The 20,959-nt window shown below is 55.1% G+C and overlaps 2 protein-coding genes across 2 annotated transcripts in view; both read left to right on the plus strand.

The window, feature by feature from the left end:
- The window catches only part of SLC6A17 (solute carrier family 6 member 17), a 125,487-nt gene that overhangs the window by 32,354 nt on the left and 72,174 nt on the right, over positions 1-20,959 (plus strand). The gene's annotated exons all lie outside the window — the stretch shown is intronic.
- On the plus strand, positions 5,537-7,022 carry UBL4B (ubiquitin like 4B). Its single transcript, XM_006934982.5, has one exon. It carries the CDS (start codon positions 5,660-5,662, stop codon positions 6,188-6,190), a length of 531 nt encoding a protein of 176 aa, XP_006935044.1. The 5' UTR covers positions 5,537-5,659; the 3' UTR covers positions 6,191-7,022.

The raw sequence follows: 20,959 nt of genomic DNA on the forward strand, positions 1-20,959 counted from the left end.
GAGGGCCGGGCAATGGACCTCATTTACCTACCAAGCACCTACTATGTGCCAGGCACCACAGAGGGCAACCGGGGGGTGGGGCCGCCTAAAGAGCTGCCCGTCTGCTCCGGTCTGGGCCTGCCTGAGCACAGAGGAGCCTGAGAGACCCGTCCTCTAAGGGGTAGGGGTCCCTGGTGACAGCTACAGGAGGTGGCACCGGCTGAGTGGGGTCTCGGGCAGCACGGAGGTGGGCCTGGGGGCAGCCACGTGTCCACCCTCATCCTGCCTGTTAGCACTGTCGCCACCAGGGTGCCCAAGAGTGTCCTGCACTGTGTGGCCCTCGCTGGTGCCCAGGAGATGCTGGTGAAAGATGGGGTTGGTGTAGGGGTGCAGGCTGCAGGGGCCCTAGTCCTGACTCCTGGCTCTCAGTCCCTTTGTCAGTGAACAGCTGCCCAAGCTCCATTCTCTCTGCCACAGTTTGCTGTGGACCATTTGCAGGCTGTAAGGGGAGAGTAGAGGGACTCTGCTCTCAGAAGGAGGCTACAGAAATTCTACTGTGCTTTTTTTGCATTAATAGTTCCTTCCTGCTCCTCCTTCTCCACTCTTTGCTTTCCTAGTACAGGCGTCTCTGTGCTGCTCCTGGGCCCTGTACGTCCTCTCCTGTCCCTTCCTTGCTTCTCTCTGTACTCCCCCTTTCTGCCCCTCCTGTGCTCAGCCCTCCTGCTCCCCACCCCCCTCCCCTCCTCTTTCTGTCCCTCCGACTTTTGCTGGCTTTGTCTCCGTGACTGTTTCTCCCCCAAGCTTCTCTGTGTTCTCTCTTCCCTATGCCTCTTGGTCTCTCCCCCGCCTCCCTGGAAGGCCAGCCTGATGTTGTTCAAGTGCAATAACTTGATGACGTGCCCAGGGAGGGAGGGGGGCAGAGATCATCACCTATCTTTTTGATGAGCCTCTTGTGCAGCCCCAGGGAGTGGTTGTGCTCTCCCCAGAGCCCAGAGCACCACCGCCCCCCACCCCGCTTCCCCCCCCACCGCCACCCCGCCACCAGCTGTCATCGAGCACCTTGGGCCTTCTTCCCCCTTGACTGGCCAGGTCTGCAGATCCTGGATGGTCCGACTACCTGTGCAGGCGATGAGAGCTGACTCCGGCCCCCTGGGGAGTCATGCTTTGGGCATGCTTCTGGGTGTCACAGGGTCTTCCCTGACAGCTGGGGGTGACAGAGCCCACATTTACAAGTTTATATAAATACGTACTGAATGCCATCAGGGACCAGACACTGTGCATGGCCTGCCTCTCCTGGCTGTCACAGCCACCCTGTGCGGGGGCGGGGTGGGGGGGGCTGAGCAGTGACCACACCCCCATGAGAATCCAGAAGGCCTCAATAGCAGGCTTGCTTAAGGCAGGCCCCAGGATGGCAGATGGACACATGGCTTTTATGGAGTTCACGGCCGACTCGTACCAACATCCAGTCTGTTCAGGAGTATGGCCGGGGCCTCCAGGCACCTTGGCATTCACAGATGTGTCCCCAGAGCCCTCCCCCAACGCAGACATGGTGCTTGTTTCCCAGCGACACAGTTGTGTCTGTTGTTGTTTGCGAGAGGCTCTGAGCCTACCCTACTGCCCCGGTTCTCCCTTGCACGCGCTCATTCCTTTCCCCCAGGTCGCAAACCCAGCCATTCCCGCTAACCTTCCCCCCAATTATGGCAATCATTTCTGATTGCATGTTCTGATTAGACAATTGCATTTGCTCGTGCTAATTGCATAATTAAGACAAGCAATTACATGGGAAAAATTATGAAATTTCCAGGTTCCAACTATGACTTGAGGGCCCAGCAAGGTGCCCCCTATTGTCCCCCTTGGGGAAGGCTATGGGAGCTCTAGGCACTGCTCCAGGGGGCAGGTGGTGATCTTCTCTCTCAGTTTCCTGGGACAGCGCTAATTCTGCCGCTTCTCTCCTCATGGCCCTTTAGGACCATGGGACTCTCTAGACCGGGGAGCCTGATTTGAAAAGCATAAATCAGCAGCTGTGGCCCTCACCTGTCACAGGGGCACCAAGTAGCCTTGGAGAGATGGAGCCTGAGATGGGGCTCTCACATGCTTCTAGAAGCCAGGCCCTTCCCCAGTATTGCCAGTGTCCTGGGCAGCACCCCCTGGGTAGATGGTCTGAGGCAGAGAGGTGAGGCAGGCGGCTTGTTTTCCCTTCCTCCGTGCTCAGAACTCTGACTCCCGCCACTTTCCTCGGAAGTCCCACAGCCAGTGAGAGAGATTGCAAGCCACCCTCTTCCCCATCTCACCTTCTTTTGTGTCCTGCAGAACACAACTCAAACTTTGGCCCCCTCCAGGAAGCCTTCTTGGATTAACACTGCTCTGGGCATCTCACATGGTATGTCCTCAATCCTGCCCATCCCATGCGTTGTCTACCACAGGATCCTCCCCTCCAGAGGCTGGGAGCTCCCAGTTGGCCAGGGAGAAGCCTCATCCCTGCGTTACTCCCTCTGCGCAGATGCCCTGACATCATGGAATCCACGGGGAGGGGAGGGGGGGCAGGGCACACACTATATGCACATTTGCAAATTCTGTCTTATTTCAGATGCACCAAGGGAGTTGACTATTTAAAGAATACTACAGCAGATCCTTTGGTAAAGATTAGAATCACTTGCTGATTTAATTTTCGTGTGAATTTGGATTTTCATGTCTCTAGGGGGAGAGGGAGGGGCAAAGGAGAGGCTGCAGGCAGGTTTATATCTTTCCACAGCCTGTCATACTGGATCCTGCATAGCTCAGCATGTTTAAATTTTATCTTCATTCAGAAGACGTGATTTGAAACCTTCTCTGTACCCGGCTCTGCGCCGGTGGTAGGGGATACAAAGACTGGTGCGACTCTCTCCCTCCTGATAGTGAGGGAGACACAGACACGTGCCAGGGGCATCCACACAGTTGTGCTCAAGGGGGGTGATAGATGCAGGGAGGTGGGACTGCCTGCACCCAGGACTGGGACAGCAGGGAAGGCTTCATGGAGGAGGTGGTTTTCAACTAGCATTACAGACTTCACAGGGGACAAGCAAGTAGAGGAAATGGCAGGTGGTTGGCTGCAGTGGAGGGTGCAGTGGGGGGAAGCAATGAGGTTTGGGTGGCAAGCAGGGCGGAGCCATGGTGCCCACGGATGTGGGGCTGAGGAGGCTAATTTTGATTCCAAAGGCTAAAAGGATTAAACTGGATGGTGTTACGCAGAGCAGGGACTTGGCTCACTTTTATTTAGGAAGAGCCCTTTGGCTGCTGCACGAATGGACCCAAGGGGGTGGGACTGGACGGAGGAGATGAACTATGAATTCTAAGCCACAGAAAATGGAGGAAGGGGAGAACCTGAATTGGCTTGGGGTCAGTGCAGATGCAGACGAGACAAGACATGGGTTTTGGAGACCTTTCCGAAGGAGAAGGGAAATAACAAGAGGGCCCATTTAAGGGAGAAGAGGGGGAGGGAGGTGCGGAAGCAGCAGGGAGCCCGTGGCAGCACTCTGGTTGGTGGGAAAGGGCAAGATGTCAGGGATTTCTTGCCTGGCGGGCTTGGTTTCCCTATGGACCAGAATTTGGGTCACTGCCGAGAGTGAGAACGTGGCCCGAAGCTGCCAGGACCTGAAGAAGGATGGTGTTTCGGAGCAACCCTGGGCAAGGGATCAGGGCTAGGTGCTGTGGAAGGGAAAGGTCTGGAAAGTCCAAGGTGTTGGCAGCTTGGAGGAGATTTTTTTTTTTAATGTTTGTTTTTGAGGGAGAGAGCACAAGCGGGAGAGGGCAGAGAGAGAGGAAGACAGAGACTCCAGAGCAGGCTGTCAGTACAAGGCACAACGTGGGGCTCGAGCCCACGAGCCGTGAGATCATGATCTGAGCCTGTGGGATGCTCTACTGACTGAGCCATCCAGCCGCCCCTGGAGAAGGTGGTTTTGTTTTTTTTTTTTTTTTTTCAATGTTTATTTTATTTTTGGGACAGAGAGAGACAGAGCATGAACGGGGGAGGGGCAGAGAGAGAGGGAGACACAGAATCGGAAACAGGCTCCAGGCCCTGAGCCATCAGCCCAGAGCCTGATGCGGGGCTCGAACTCACGGACCGCGAGATCGTGACCTGGCTGAAGTCGGACGCTTAACCGACTGCGCCACCCAGGCGCCCCTAGAAGGTGGTTTTTAACCAGCGTTCAAGTGTAGCCCAGGCTGAATGGAAGGAAAGGAGAGGAGGAGGAAGAGGAAGAGGAAGAGGAGAGCTCGCAGAGAAGAGTGGAGCATGGAGAGTGAAGGAGCCGGGAGGGGCTCCCTGGCAAAAACCACCCCACCAGAGGTGCACCCGTTTCCCGCTGCACCTGTTTCCAAAATTCGGTTACGATGATACCTTCCTCCTGGGCTTAAATGTGCCAGCGTATATAAAGGGCTTGACCCAGGAGACCTTAGACAAGCGGACAGAAAACTGCCAACACAGAAGTAGCTGACATGGCAGAGGCCCCGTGCGTGTTCCGTATTCACCGCGGAGCCCTGGGTGTCTGCCGAGTGCCCGGAACACCAAAGGCCCCGAGCAGATGTTCCCGGAGGCAACAAGCACTAACGGCGAAGACCCAAGCTATGCTGCCCGCGTGTGATCAAGCTGAGCTCCGTGGTCTCCTCTGGCAAATGGTGCCTCCGAGGTTGTGAGGATTCGACGCGGCGAGGCCCCCCGATGCAGACACGGGTGGTGAACCGTTCTGTCCTCTCCACGCTCACCTTCCTGAACGCCTGAGGCCTCCCCCTGCCGGCGCCTGCAGATCTCTGCCCAAGGGTTTTCCTCTGGTCACAGGAGCAATGGCACTCGTGCAGGGCACGCAGCCAAGGGGTTAGCACCGCCACCAACCAAAGGCAGGGGCCCAAGCACGCACATTCGGGTGGTACCACTCAGGTGGACTCCACGCAGCCTTCCGGAGCACCCAGCAGTATCGAAGCCTCCTGGTTACTCACAAGGGCAACCTGCTTCTTCCTTCAGCTCTGTCTTCCCTCCCTTCCTAGTCTCACCTCCTCACCTCCCTGCTGGTGCCTCCCGGGGCCTCCTCCCAGCTAAATTCGCGCCCTCGAATCCCTGTCTCAGGGTCTTCTTCTGGGAAACCCAATCCAAGGGAGCGTGTAAAGTGCTCGACAGGAAGAAGGCACTTGGTAAATGTTAGCCGGCTCGCTAGACTGAAAGCTTCGTGAGGGCAGGATGTATCCATTGCGACAGGATCTCCCCCATCCAGGGACAGGTCCTGGCAAAGAAGGCACCCCATCCATATGTGTCGAATGAATGCACGAGGACGTGTTTCCTTTTGCCCTCTCTGCTTTGGGACCCTCCTGTTCCCTCTCCCGCTCTCCTTTCTCCGGGTCGTGTGTTTTCTTTCCTGGCCCTCCTTTTCTCCTCTTCTCTCCTCCTTTCTCTCTTCATGGAGAAACGAAGGGAGACATGTCCCTCTAATTTTGCCAAAGTCCCACTCTCAGAATGAGCCCTCCTGTAGCATTGTGACATCACTGTGCATTAGCCAATGGCTGTCCATTTGGGCTGCCCCCCCCACCCCCGGCCTCCGAGGGCTACCGCCCCCCATTGATAGGAGAAGTCACCTGCTCCGGCACTGGCCCTTAACCCTCAGGGCAGCTGCAGAGTGGAGTATGGATCCCTCCTGATTCCATTCTTGGCCCAATGTTCCTCACAGTCAAGCTGGTTCTGGGCCAGCGATGCAGCCTAAAGGTGTCAGGGCAAGAGAGTGTGGCCATGCTGAAGAAGCTGGTGTCGGAGCGACTGCAGGTGCCCGAGGAGCAGCAGCACCTGCTCTTCCGAGGCCAGCTTCTGGCCGATGACAAGCGTCTCTCCGACTACCGCATCGGGCCCAACGCCTCCATCAATGTCATCATGCGGCCCTTGGCAAAGTCCGCTCCCGGGGAGGCCCACCAGCCCCAGCCCCTGTGGCACCATCTGGGCCTGGTCTTAGCCAAACACTTTGAGCCCCAGGACACAAAGGCGGTGCTGCGGCTGCTGAAGCGGGAGCACCAGGAGCGCCTGCAGAGGATAAGCCTGGGTGACCTGGAGCGGCTGGCGCAGTGCCTCCTGGTAGAGGAGCCGGTAGTGGAGCCCCCGGGGGAGAAGGAGCCTGAGGCCGAGACCTCGGAGCCCCAAGACAAGGAGGAGGAGGAGGAAGCAGAGGAAGAGGAGGAGGGGAAGGCTGATCAGTAAACTGGCCCATCCTACTCATTTGCATGTTCAAATCCACCTGCTCTCATCCTTCTGTGTTCCCTGGTGACTCCCCACTAGTTCCTGCTGAGGGAGATGCATCCGCACCCCTTTCTGAAACTTCAGAGCAGCTGGACCCCTCTGTCCTCTCTTGGGTCTGTGGTACCCGCTCTGAGACACAGTATGATTCCACCCCCATTACCATCCCTGACAGGGTTCTGATCACCCCATGGGTGGCCCTAAAGGGGTGGTCAAAGGCCGCCTCCCCCTCCTGGGCTGGACACCCCCTAGGCAACCTGCCAGGCTGCAGAAAACCTCCTGCCCAGAGTCTCCATGGCTTCTCCTTTGGGGCAGAAAGACAGATAACGTGAGTTCATTTTTGTGTGTCCCCAGGCCATGGCACCTGCCCTCAAGGTGTCTGACAGCCAAGAAATGAGGAATGTCACCCCCTGTCCTCTGAGTGAGGCGATCCTGCTGTCGCTTGTGCTTCCACAGCTCAAGGGGCAGGGCTAGCAGAGGTGGGGGGGCGGGGGGAGCACCTACTGGGTGTCAGGCCTGGATGCTTCGGGAGATACACAGACCAAGACCAACAGGAAACTGAGGCTTGGGCAGAAAAGGTGGTTTGCACAGTCACTCACTGTGGTCAGCATGACAGACCCCTGCCTCACCCCCTGCCCTAAGTCTCACCCAACAGTGGGTGTCCCTGAGCCCCCCTTACCTGCCCAGCACTCCCTGGGAGCAAGAATGGTACCAGTCGACATCCTTGCCCCCACAGAGCATGCAGCCTGGACAGAGAGGGCAGAAATGTGACAAATAAAGCCGCGACATGACCATAGAGTATAGCCCGTGTGACTGAATATCCAGGTGAAGCCGCCACCTCACAGGGCCCTGGGCTCAGCTTGGAGGGGCCAGTCTCACAGGCTACAGGAAAGCCGGGCTTCCTCCTCCCTTCTGGTGTGAGTGGGTGGTGCTTGCCAAGGGCTGAGGAGCCCCCACCCTGGGTGTGAGGGCCCACGGAGCTCCCTGAGAGCCTGTCCTCCCAAGTCCCTAAGGTGCCGTTCCTGTGGTTCTGTCCTGTGATGGAGGTGGAGGAAAGGCGATGAAGGACAGTGTCCTGAAAGGAACACGCAGGGCCACTTCCCTGGAAACCTTCTGTCCTTGGCCTAGGGCCCCTGCGACCGATTCCAGTCCTAGCTCCGCCGTGGTCTCGCTGTGTGACTTTGGTTAACTTACGTTCCCTGTCTCATGCAAGGTTTTGCACCTGTTAGATGGGGATTGTTATATAGCTGAGCCTTGAACAACACGGGTCTGAATTGTGCAGATCCACTTCTAGGTGGGTATTTTTGGATAAATACAGCGCAGTACTGTAACTATATTTTCCTTATGATTTTTTTTCCAATTTTACCCATTTTTAAGTATTTTTTAAATGTTTATTTTATTTTGAGAGGGGGGAGGGGCCGAGAGAGGGAGACAGAGGATCCAAAGCAGGCTCTGTGCCGACAGCAGCGAGCCCAATGTGAGGCTCGAACTCATGAACCGTGAGATCATGACCTGAGCTGAAGTCGGACGCTCAACGGACTGAGCCACCCAGGTGCACCACCCCCCCCCCCCCTTATGATTTCCTTAATAACATTTTCTGTCCTCTTACTTACTTTATTGTAAGAACATGATATATCATATGTATAACATACAAAATATGTATTAATGGATTGTTTATGTATCAGTAAAGCTTCCAGTCAACAGTAGCCTATTAGTAGATAAGTTTGGGGCAAGTTAAAAGTTATACGTGGACTTTTGACTGGGTGGGGTGGGGAGGGGGTGGGTGCCCCCAAACCCTGTGTTGTTTAAAGGTCAATTGCCTTATGATGCTAGATGCTGTCTCAGCCCCTGTGAGGGCAGGAGAGAGAGAATTTCCCATCTCCAATGAGGGTGGGAGGGTGTGTGTGATTCGATCAGGGTTTTCACGTTGTATTGTCCTTTTCATCAGCCTGTTATTACTGGTCAGGCAATACTAATAGTGTCTACTTACCCCACAGATGTTTGTGAGGGTTGGTTATGAAGAGAGTGCAATCCAGAGTGACGTCTTCTGGCAGCGGGGGCCGTGGCATGGCCGGGAGAGACCCTGGAAAGCAGGTCTCTGGCTCTGTGAGCCTGCTTAGTGGCAGAGCGACCCTCGTTCAGCCAATGCCCATCTCGTCCAGCAGGGCCCCGGCCTCTGCCCCCACCAGCCAAGAGGACAGGGAAGTGGGGCCTCGGAGGGAGCGAGCTCCATCAGGTGTGACCTCTCCCCGGGTCCCTGAAGACTCGGCCTGCGGTGGCTGCCGCCAGCACCCACGGGCCTGGGACCGGGGAGGGGGGGGCACCAGCCTGCTCCTTGCTTCCTCTCGGCTCCTGCTCCTGGCACGTCCTCTGTCCTCCACGGAAAGGCCTTCCGAAGGTTCTGTGAGCGTGTTTGTGCTGGGGCTGTGCCATTTGCCAAGGGGGACGAGCCTATTATCTTTACATTAGGGGGACTAATAGCCCATTTCCCAAGAAATCTGTGAGCGATCAAAATAAGTGAGCCGTTTTATTCCTCTTGCGGAGAGAAGCTGGCATGAAGGACGGGGAAGCCTTTGTTTTCTCTCTAGTTAGTGGGAGTGTCAGGGCCAATGGAGAGCAGCCACCTCCGATGCTTCTGTCCCTAGCGCTGCAGGGGAGGGTGACTCCAGTCCCCAAGGAGCGGAAGGAAAGGTGTTCAGCTCTTCCACACCACGGATGCCTCCTGCTGCAGACACCACCCTTCCCAAGGACCCCCTGCCCCTGCCCACAGGAGCTGAGCGTAGCAGAGTGCCATATCACTTGGCATTCCGTGAGAATGTGCTTCCCCTGCTAACCTCTCCCTGGGATGTTTTATTCAATGCCAAGTTCCTCAATGTGCACTGACAGGCTTTGTCCCCTAGCGGGAGGATTTACAGGTAGCAGGGGGCAGCAGGTAGTGCACTGGGCGGGGGTGGGTGGGGCAGAAACTCCAGAAATAGGTGAGAACCCTATTCTGCATGGAGAACCCTAGCGCCTGGGCTGCCTGCCATGGAGATCCTTCCCTGTGGCCAGTTTCGCCTGATTTCAAATTTAAACCTGTACCAGTGAACCCGCTGAAGGCTCCCTGTTCCCTTCTCGGCTTTCACCAGCGGAGGGATGTTGGGAATGGGGAAGGTGAAGGTGCTCTTTCTAAACGGCAGCCTTGGGCATATAGCTCTGCCGCTTGATTCCCCACAGCACCTCTCTCCGGCCATGGAAGGACACACAGGTCCCCTCCTCCCCGCTCCCCAGGGTAGCAACTTTGCTCAAGTAGGAAGCATCTCAGGACAGCCAGCTTTGTGTGTCTATCCACAGAGGAATCTGGCTTCTCCTTGTTCCTGCACGCATCACCGGCAGGCCAATGCCCTCAGTCCCCTGGCTCCTGGCAAAATGGCTTTTCCTCGTTCACATCGTTCATGCGTTATTTTATCAGCCCTTTGCTCTTCCTTCAAGAAACACTGGTGGCGGTCCTACTATGCGCCAGGCTTTGTGCTAGTGATTTAGGCTGGTAGATGAGGAGCTCTGTCTTTCCGACAAGGCAGAAAGGAGCGCGCCCCCTGCCGTCCTATGCTGCGTGGAACAGCAGAGGGGACTCGGGGGAGCCCCAATGTCCCGCCACAGCCCCTGCTTGAGTTGTGCTGTGAGGGTAGCTAGCAGAACACCACTGTTGCGCCTAGTCCTGAGTGATGGGGCAGGGGATGGTCTTTCCGGATGGAAACCCTTGTAGATGATGGAGAAGGCAGGCACTTAACAGCGTTCCAGGGGCTACAGAGACCCCCACTGCCGGGTACGGGTCCTGCCCACATTTTTTTTTTTAATTTTTTTTTCAAACGTTTATTTATTTTTTTGGGACAGAGAGAGACAGAGCATGAACGCGGGAGGGGCAGAGAGAGAGGGAGACACAGAATCGGAAACAGGCTCCAGGCTCTGAGCCATCAGCCCAGAGCCCGACGCGGGGCTCGAACTCACAGACCGCGAGATCGTGACCTGGTTGAAGTCGGATGCTTAACCGACTGCGCCACCCAGGCACCCCCCCCACATTTTTGAGGAAGAGATCTCACAAAGGCACAGACACCAACAGAAGGAGATTATGGTGGGGGGGGGGGCGGGTTATCTTGCAGCCTGTCCACCACAGCGCGGGTTGTGGTATACAGTTTTGTCTATGTGAATGAGATCATTGACGAAAAAATCAACGAAAGGGTTAGGTTCAGCTGTGTGGGAGCACAGGTGGGCAGTTGCTCTAGCTGAGCCTCAGGGAGGCTTCAAGGGGGAGGCAGCATTTGAGCCAGTGAAGGATGGGAAAGGAGGGCAGTCGAAGGACACGCGAGGGACTTTTCCTGACACCTAGGCTCCACGTGTCACACCTGGAGAACCACCACTTGGCTTAGCACGCCCAGCTTCTGACCTCGCCGGGTGTGCCCCATGACATCCACAGCCACACGGACACACCCAAGGCGCACACCTGTCCTGTAAACACAAACCCATAGGGTGGGGCGTATGGTGGCAGAGCCGGGTTTGCAGAGTGAGCGGGAGGCCGGCTGCCATTTGCAGGGTTGGGGTCCACATCTTGCCTTTTGGGGCTCAGGCTGCTGGAGCCCAGCTGGCCCAGCCCGGCCCGGCCCAGGCAGTCCAGCCGGAAGATCCCACACAGCAAATTCAAGGACAGAAAAGGAAGGCTTTGTACAGCCCAGCCCAGGAACGGCCGGGGCTGCGGGAAGAGGTGGCATGGACCAACTTTGGTGGGTCCAGGTGATGCCTCGTGTGGTCAGGACACGTGGGGACATGAAGCTGGACACGCGGGTGCACACGTTTGTGTACTGGGTGGCAGTTGGGCTTTGCAGGGGTACCTGCAGGTGCACATCGGCCCATGTACGTCGGAGAACAGAGACCCTCTTCTCTGTGTGAACACTCCGGCGTGGCATGCTTGCTTCAGCTCCCTGCCCCAGCCCGGATCGCTCTCCCGGTGCTCTGAGCCGGCTTGAGTGGCTGCCAGCCTATGGCAGGGGGTTGGCCAGGGGCCAGGCTGCCTTGGGGGAGGGTCCTGCTTCGGGGCCAGCTGCTGCTCAAGGAGCTAGCTAAGGTGAGACCAGCTGCAAAGCCTGGGCGCTGGGGTCCTCTGGAGCAGATGGTGTTCCCGCCGGCTGGCTTGCCCCACTCTTCCCTTCTTGGCTCACCTTTCTCCTCTCCTTGTCCTTTCTGGGTTTCTTCCTACACTTCTCCTCTACCCTCTACCCTTTCCCTCCTGTTTTCTCTGACCACATGTGGGGCTGAGCTGACTGCATTGTGTGGACATCTGGGCACCTCCCTTGAGCGCTCTTTCTCTCTGCTCCACATGTCTCAGTGCTCATCCACTGCCTGCCTTCCTTTTCTTCCCATTCTGCTCAGTCAGCCCTCGTGGTCCTACTGAATGCCACCACTAGCTCCTCTCCTTGTCTTCCCGGCGTCTTCTTTCTCCTGTATGTCCTTAGACTCACCCAGTGCACGGGCATGGACAGGGACCCAGAAGCTACTACCTTTGAATAGGTCCTGACCCTGCACCCCACCTGCCCATACGTGCAATACCAATTCACAGGTGCATTTAGCCAGCCCTGTGCTCAAGTGCAATGGGAAATGGCCTCATTGCACGCATGCCCCTGCTTGCTGACGTAGACCCCCAAGCAGACACACATCCAGAGAAAGGGCACAGATGTCCGCACACATGGCGTTGCCACAAACAGCCTTGCTTGCAGAGGGACATGCTGCTAGGGAGGTGGGACTGCTTAGGCAGGCACACGTGCGGCACCGGCCACAGCAATGAGCTGCTTCTCCAAGTCACGGCGGCCAGCAGTTTCGGTGCCAGGTCCCCGCACGTGCATGGCTCCGCCCTGGCCAGCCCAGCGGGAGCTGGGTGCCCTCGTTCTTCTGGGTCACTTCCTGCAGTCCTTCCCGGCTCTTCCCCAGGTGGCTGCTTGGTTCCCCTGGGCTCCAGCACTGTCAGGCCCCTTCTGGAAAGGACTCTAACCCAAGGAGCCAGCAGGAAGCCCAAGCCCCCAGGATGGCTCCTTACTTGCTTGCCCTCCTCTCCCTCCGACAGCATTTCCCATCATAGTGATTTAAGGGCCCCCTCTGCCCTTGTAGAAGGGTGATAAATCTGAGGTAACTACTGTCGGCCGGCCGGCTGTAAACCTGTCACGGCCCATAGCAATGGGGCCAGGCCTGCCCGCTGAGACCCGGCCGAGTCGGCCTTGTCAGCCAGACGTCCTTGGGGAAGCCCCCGGGCACCCGTGCCTGGGACATTAGTTATGAACTCAGACCCTGGGATCAAAGCTGCTGTCCATCAGAGAGGGCAGAGGAAAGGCCCTCGGAGCCTGCCACTGGTTCCTCCTCTCATCCAGACCCCCTCAGGCCACTGCTGCTACTTAAACTTGGACGATAATGCATTGGAGAAGGACTTAGTGCTCTCAGGGCCCCTCAAGCCCCTTCCACTATCTCCCCTCGAACACCAAGTGCACCTCCTTCCACGCACAGTCTGGAACAGGGACTCTGGAGGGGCTTTGGTGACAGAGCTGGGGTGACAGTCAGGGCAGTAGCCTGGGAGGCTGCCTTTCCTGACCCCCCCCCCCCGCCGCCCCCTGTCCAGCACAGGCCTGGCAGAAGGAGGAAAGCAGGGGGCACTCAGACCCCAGGACTTGGACGAAGCAGCCCCGTAGAGACATGTGGGGAGGATATATACTGATCTTAGGCAAAGTGAGGAGTCTTTCCAGACTATCTCCCTGGGCTGCCGTATTTCCTGCAGCCATCTTAGCCCTAGAGCCTCCGTCACCTCTGCTGTGACCGTGGCAGTCTGTGAGGAGAGGGAGGCAGAACAGCGAGAGACAATAGAGGACCTGGAATCTGAAGCCTTGGGACTGAGTCTTGAGACACTCCCTAACTGTAAGAGTTTGGGTTGGTTGCTCGGTCTGACCCGCTCTGGGCTCATCCGTTCAATGGGGATAAGAATGCCCCCCTTGTGGAGTAGCTAAGGGCACCCATGCCATGATATAGGTGGAAGTGTTTTGTACACTCTAAAATACTGTGCAGAATTAAGGCTTATTCTCATGTGACCCCACCCACCGCCGTAGTCAACCGAACGTTCTCTAGCTAGTTTGTGCATAAAGGGATTTATGGTAGGTGGGGGGATGGCTTACAGGACTCCCGGGAGGACCAGGACCTGCAGCGGGAGGAACACCCACATTGCCACCCCCCTGCTGCTTGGCTCCTGGGCTTCCAGGGACAAGAGCCCGGAGCCCCCACCACAAGTGTCCGGGGGGACTCAGACACCTCCAGCACCACCCTGAAGGTGGCCTCTCACCTGGCTCGTTGCCGCCTGAAAGACGCATGCGGGGGCACCTGCTTGGGAGACCGCAGGTTGTGATGACACCTTCGCGGAAAGACTCTTGGAAATGTAGGTTTTGACTTTCCAACAGGCGAAAGGGGGTTGGCCTGTGGGAGGTCTATGGAACAAACAGCAAGGAGGAAAAAAAGAGAGACAATGAGGGAGAGTAATCCATAGGTTGAAAGAAAGTTAAGATGTATTAACTAACTGCAAAGGCCGGAGTTATTTGGATCTTGATTTGAGCAAAGTGTTTAAAAAAAAAAAAAGGGCAAGACAATGGGGAAATTTGAACCTTGGCTGGATATTTGATTGTGTTAAGAAATTAATGTTATATATTAAAAAATTTTTTTTTTATGTTTTCATTTTATTTTTGAGAGAGACAAAAATGCAAGAGGGGGAGGCGTAGAGAGGGAGAGGGAGACAGAATGTGAAGCAGGCTCCAGGCTCTGAGCTGTCAGCACAGAGCCCAACGCGGGGCTCGAACTCGCGGACCGCAAGATCATGACCTGAGCCAAAGTCGGCCGCTCAACCGACTGAGCCACCCAGGCGCCCGATGTTATATAATTTTTACGTGTGTGATAATAGTATTGTGCTTATGTTTTAAAAAGTCACCTTTTCTCTCTTTTTAAAAAAATTTTAGTGTTTATTTTATTTTTGAGACAGAGAGAAAGAGAGATGGAGAGACAGAGGGTGAGCAGGGGAGGGGCAGAGAGAGAGAGGGAGACAGAATCCGACGCAGGCTCCAGGCTCTGAGCTGTCAGCACAGAGCCCGAACTCACGAGCTACGAGATCATGGTCTGAGCTGAAGTCGGACGCTTAACCGACTGAGCAACCCAGGTGCCCCACAAAGTCACCTTTTCTAGAAGCGTGCTGAAATACTTCTGAAATGTTTTTATGACATGTGCTTCAGAACAATCCAGTGAACCAGCCAGAGCAAGGTTCACTTCAGCAGCTGCCCAACTGCCAAAGCCTTGCCTCCCACGGGCACCTTCTTGTGGAGGCCTCAGCTGATGGCAGTAGCTGTTTCCTGACTGTGCCACCCACCCCAAAATTCCCTCCTCTGATGCTAACCAGCACTCCATTGTCTGGAAATGCAACTCATTCAGAAAACGAGTCCCAGATTCTCATTTCCTTGAAGGTTTCTTGCTTGGAATCTCTTCCGATACCAAGCTGGGGCAACAGATCCCACTCTGGATGATGTAAGCAGAAAGGAATTTATTCGAGGATATTAGGTGGTTCAGAGAACCTTGGAGAGATCCAAGACGTTACCAAGCCAGGAGGAACACCCGAGCATCCCACAGGACCGATCTGGAAGAAACACAGCCCTCTGCTGCGCACTGCCCAGGAAGGAGGCTAGAAACCTACCTCAGCCGAGGATAGGTGCCACCCAATGTTACATTAGTTTCAGGCGTACAACTTAGCGATTTAGTCTCTTCGTGGTTTATAGATTCGACTTTGTTCACCGCGAGTGTAGCTACCATCTGTCCTGTTGTGTCGCTGGTGTGCTATCATTGACTGTATCCCTTATGTTGTTCCCTTTATTCTGTGACCTATTCATTCTGTCACTGGAAGCCTGTATCTCTGTCTCCCCTTCACCCCTTTTGTGCACTCCCTACCCCCGTTGCCTCTGGCAGCCATTAGTTTGTTCCCTGTATTTAGAGGTCTGATTCTGCTTGTGGTTTTCTTAATTCATTTGTTTGTTTGTTTTAGATTCCATTTTATGAGTGGAATCATCTGGTATTTGTCTTTCTCGGTCTGATGTATTTCGCTTAGCGTAATACCCTCCAGCTCCATCCACACATTTGTGGTCTCAAGTGGCACGAGCTCATCTTGGATGACGGCTGCATAATATTCCATCGCATATGTACCGCGTTTTCCTTATCCATCATCTATTGACGGATACTTGGGCTGCTTCCATATTTTGACTATTGTAAATTGCGCTGCAACAAACATAAGGGGTGCGTGTATCTCCTCGAATTCCTGTTTTCAAATTGACTCAGAACGCTTAGTCAGTCCAGCTGCTGCCTCTCATTTCTTTCTACCTCCGCTCTCGCTCCCAATGTTAGGGATTTTTCCTGGTGGAACTGTCACATGCGGGTCTAGCTGCAAAGGAGTCTGGGAAAGCAAGTTCTCTCTCTCTCTGTCTCTGTCTCTGTTTTTGTGTCCAGGAGAGCGTCTTGCTTGGTCCCCTAGCTCCCAGCACAGTGACCTGACCATAGCACTGCGTTGTCCTGTTCGTTGCCTACCAAAGTTGAAGTTATTAAACCCAGGCATTGACGAGGCAGATGTTCCGGCCCTTAATGCAAACATCCACCGAGTTTAGAGTTTACAAAGAGCCCTCACATACTTTTTCCTCCTTTGGTCCTCTCAACAAACGTGAAAGTTTGAGGTTACTTGAAAGGTTTTGTATTTCAGGAGATCGAAACTCCCCCGAACCACGGAGCTGGTATAGAGTGGAACCAGGTACCCGAATCCTTTCCTCCTCTCCCCTACTCCCCCCGCTTCCCCACCAGGGTGGGATAATTTATTGCAACTTTAGCTTGTGACTTGATTTTCTTTGTGTAGCTAACTGTCCTTCCTCCCTCCCAAGACCACAGACAGGCCTTGGTGCAAGCTGGCCTGACACCAGATTTTGGTGGGATGTGGCACAGAGGGCTGTGGGTATAACGGGCACAATCCCTGTAGTCAAAACTCTTACTTCAGCCTGTTTCTCACATGAGAGAATGGCCAAAGCAATAGCACCTACCATTAGAGGCCTTTAGCAGGATTAAATGAATTGCCACTAGCCAAGTGCTTAGAATACAGTGCTCAATAAGTTTGATCATCGTTCAGTATAATCACTGGTCATATTTGGGGTAGGGGAGGGCCCAAAACATCGGTTGTCAGGCACCTGGAAGACCACGGTCACCTTTTCCTGGCTTTTCTTTTGTAAAATTTTAGGCTCACTGAGGGGATCGTCTTTGTGGGAGGAGGCAGTGGAGGAAAATTTGGACGAAAGCAGGCTAGAAGGGCAGGGTGGGGCGGTCCCAAAGGTTGGGACCCGTACGTGCTTCCCTGTGGTGCTCCAGGGAGTGGCAGGGCCTGAGTGAGGATAAGGGTTGCAGGGTGCCCTGAGAAGGTTGACTCTCAGCAGAGACCCTTGCCCCAAATTGGCCCAAAAAGAGAGGACCCACCGCCATTCATGAGATCTGGTCAGTGAGCACATCTGTGCAGACGGGGCTGGGTGGAAGCCTGGAGAAGATTAAATTTAATCTTTAGAAGAAGGATTATGTAACCTAAGAAAGAAATGTGACCTTTTTAGCACCGTGTGTGGGAGACTAAAATACCGGCAAAACCAAAGTTTAGGCAGATTGTCTTAAAGACGGGGTCCCTATGCCTTTCATCTCTCCTGAAGTGCATCGGAAACCGAAGATCTTCTCTCCTTATCAAACTCGCTGTCTGGTGAGGACATGAATGAGTCAGATCAAGGCAGGTTCAAGGTCCAGCTCTGGCACCTACCAGCCCGTGTGGGAGGTTGGGTGAGTCACCTGTGAATTGAAATAAATTAAATTCCCTTCAGAAAGCTGTCAAGAGGATTATGCAAGACAATGGAATTCAAATATGCTTTGTAGATGGTGACTGATGTGTCAACATGAGATGGGACATTTGGTCTTTATGCAGATTTAAGCCACTGGGGAGCCTGCCGGCTTTGTGGCCTCCTGGCTTGGCTGGCGAAATTACTTTCCCCAGAATTCCCTTTCTACTGCACTTCCAGATGGGGAGCCGCAAATGAGCCCCCCCTTCTCTCTCTCTCTCTCTCTCTCTCTCTCTGGAAAGATGGAGCACAGAAGGGGGCAGCGGCTCTTTTGTCGAATACACTGTCCTTCTCCCAGTTATTCAAACATGAATCCAGGGGGACTGCTGCAAAGGGAATTTGCACTTGTGATTGAAGTCCTCCCAGATCAGCTGACTTGAAGTTATGGAGATTCCTGGGTGGGCCTGGCTCAGTCAGTTGGAAGCCCTTTAAGAGAAGGCTTAGGCCTTCCCTGGGAGGAACTCGGGCTGGGCCAACAGCTTCGACAGGGGCCTAACGGTTTCGGGCTGCCCGTGATCTTCCCTTCCTGCTTGCCTGCCCCATGGGCCTCAGACCTGCTTAGCGAGCCCCACACCCACGTAGCCAGTTCCCCGTACTTGTGCGTGTAGATCTCCTCCTGGCTCTGCTTCCTTGGCGGAACTCCGCCTGCTACAGGGTGCTTCTTTCTGCTGGCGCGCAGCGTGGCGGGAGGCACCGGTGAACAAGAGGGGACGTGTGTTTGGTGCAAGAGGCCCCCCGCGGAAGCCCCTGCAGTGGCACCGGAGGGTCGCGCAGGCGCGGCAGGGCGAGCTCTGCTTCCATCTGCACTGCCGCAGCGTTTGTGAAGCTCCCGCCATCCGCCGCTTCAGCAATAGACAGAGGGTCACACATTGACAGTTTAACGGTGGGTAGGATGAGCAGCAAAGCAGACAGCCCGAGTGACTGATCACCCACTCAGTGAGTAGCAGGAGCGAGACGGGGCTGACCCCCAAGGGCCCTCCCAGCCCCCGGCTGCCCTGTCTCGTCAGCTGCCTTTGTAACTGCAGCACTTACGTGGCCAGTGCCGTGGACGGGAATTTGATGGTGAGCAAAGAGATCCTTCCCTGCCCTCATGGAGCTCCCGGTGGAGGGTGCCTCTGTGGGGTGTTCGGCTGGACGAGGGCTAATGCTGGACCTTCAGAGAGCTGGGGTCTGGAGTTGGCGTTCCCTGCTGGACCCAATTGCCTTGAGCAATACTCAGGCTTACAGCCTTCAGGAGAAGTCACTGCAGAGGTGGGTGCTCCGGGCCAGCAGGAAGAGTGAAGGGCTCTCAGGGCACCAGCAGGGACCCCGGTGGTAGTGCCCCAGGGTCCCCTGGGCCTTGCTAGAGGCACTGGTAAAGGTACCGGAAAATGCCACCCAGAGGGAGACGTTGAGGAGGGAGGTGAGCAAGGGCACGAGGGACTGTCTTCCGCCCTCCTCTGCGCGCTGTCCCCCAGTGTTTACGTCCTCTCACGCATCCAGCCCTGAGCAAGCCATCTGTGCACCGCCCCCCGCCCTCCGCAGATGTGGGGACACTGAGGCAGGTAAGCCCTCAGCATCAGCCAGGGGACAGCTCTCCTACTGCGTGTCGTAGCACCTTGGGGAATGCGCAACTGACAGGAGAATGTTCTTTGATCTGAGCACACAACAGTCATCTTGGGAGTAGAACTGTTTAAAGTCAATTATTTATCTCTTCTGGCCCCAGCACACCACTCTCACCCTGGCAAGGACCCACAACCAACTGGGGTGCTCGCTGGGGGCAAAGGGAACATGGACTGGCCAGGGGAGGAAAGTAATTATAGATACTGCTCCGGCCAGTTGTGCAAACAAGGTCCGTGTTTCCTTATGAATATGTTTATACATATATATTTCCATTAGGCAGATAGTTTTGTCTCTTTCCCTCTTTCATTTCCTTAACATCTAACATAAGACGTTTTAACGGTAGTTAACTTTATATCTCAGGATTCAAGTTACAGGATTTTAAAAGGAGGCATGTGAATCAATGAGAAGAATGAACATCAAACAGATAAAAGTTCCTACCCTGACTGAGCTTACATTCCAGTGAGGGAGAGAAATAATAAATAAAATATATAGATATCAGTTGGTGATAAATGATAAGAAGGAAAATAAAGCAAGGAAGAGGTACAGGGAGCGTGTGTGTGTGTGTGTGTGTGTGTGTGTGTGTGTGTGTGTAATTTTGAACAGAGCAGTCAGGCCTCCCTAGAGGTGTCACTTGAGCAATGGGAGAGGGCAGGTGTAAAGGTCCTGAGGTGGAGTGTTCAAGGAAGCCTGCTGTGGCAGGAACAGGAAGGTGGAGGCAGAGCACAGCATGAGATAGGCAGAGAGAGAACTTGGGCCGGATCACACAGGGCTTTGGGGTCACGCTAGGGACTTTGGTTTTTACCCCAAGTGAGATGAGGAGCTGAGAAAGGACTTTGAGTGACATGCTCTGACTTGGGTTTTCATACAGATGCCTCTGTTGCCCTGAAGCTTGACCCTGCACGTGACCGTCTTGATAAGGCTTGTCTTTAGCTGCCCCTGCTTCCCTTCCAGTCCCACCCCAGGATTGTCAGGGTGCTGAGGTCCTGAGCTTTGCGGGCAGGTGCCCAGAGAAGGGGAGTCTGGTGACTGTCCTCCCAGCCCAGGGCTCCAGCCCTTGCCTGTCTTTCTAGTGCCTTTGAGAAGTTAACCGTACAGTACGATTGAAGCTTGCTTGGTTAGATTCTGTGAAGGTGAGCCCAGCCCTCCTGGCCGGGTTGAACCGACCCTGTGGGGGAGAAAGCAGCTCAGAGGACGGAGCAGTTTATTCTGGAGGGGTCATGGTGCTGGGGATGAAGGACGAGGCGAGAGGATTCAGAGAATGGACAATACCAGAGCTGGCGTGTTAAGCAGAGAAGCTGGTGGGGGCAGACCAGAAAAGGGGAATCAGCAGGAAGAGGCCACAGTCACATAGAAGTGTGTAGAAGACAGAACCTCCATCTCCAACTCAGGTGAGATTAGTCAAACTTTCCTCATTTTCTAACATAGTTTAAAATCTCTTATAAGTCTATTGCCACCGAGCGGTGAAAATTTAACCTTGGTCACTCCGCGGGGGGCCTCCGTCACTTTCCCTCGGACGGCTTTAATTCTTGGGGGCTTATGGACAGCCAAGAGGGGGGTGGCGTAAGGGGTGGGGGCAGGGACATTTGCCACTGCCGTTGCTGGCCCTGAGGCCCTGCTGGTTGGTGCAGAGAGCCACCATGCCACGGCTGCCCTTGCGGCCTGAGGTTCATCTGCTCCTTTCATACGGGTCTGGGGAGGCTTGGGCGTCTGAGAGCAGGAAGACTTCTGGTCCCTGAAAACCCCATGCTCCAAAGGATGCCGGGCCCTCTCTGACATGGACTATCTGTGGTCTGGGACTAGGCCATCTGACAGCTCTGGTCCTCTGTTTCTCCCGTACTTATTAGTTAATAAGTACTCGTGGAGTGGGTAGGTGGAGAAAAAGATGGGAAGGCAGACTGCCCAAGGACAGCAAAGGGTGTTGGAGCTTAATGCTGGCCGGGACCTTGAGCCCCACACAAGGCCTGGGTCTGGCTCTCGGGGCCCTCTGGGCCCTCTGGGTGTGGTTTGGGAGGTCACGTCCCTGCCGCACTGTGCTTAGCCAGACGCCAGGGGTGAGGGTGGGCACTGGAGCCCCTCATCTCCTGCTTGGTGTCCTTCAGTTCCCAGGGCACCGGCCGCTCTTAGGAGCGGGGAGGGGGTGCCCTGGCCCCTGTATGGGGCATTGGGGACCCCGAGGCCTCTCAGC

This window comes from Felis catus, chromosome C1, assembly GCF_018350175.1.
Source record: "Felis catus isolate Fca126 chromosome C1, F.catus_Fca126_mat1.0, whole genome shotgun sequence".
Classification (NCBI taxonomy): domain Eukaryota; kingdom Metazoa; phylum Chordata; class Mammalia; order Carnivora; family Felidae; genus Felis; species Felis catus.

Coding starts and splice junctions, on each gene's coding strand:
- UBL4B (XM_006934982.5), top strand. CDS start 5,660: ATGTTCCTCACAGTCAAGCTGGTTCTGGGCCAGCGATGCAGCCTAAAG.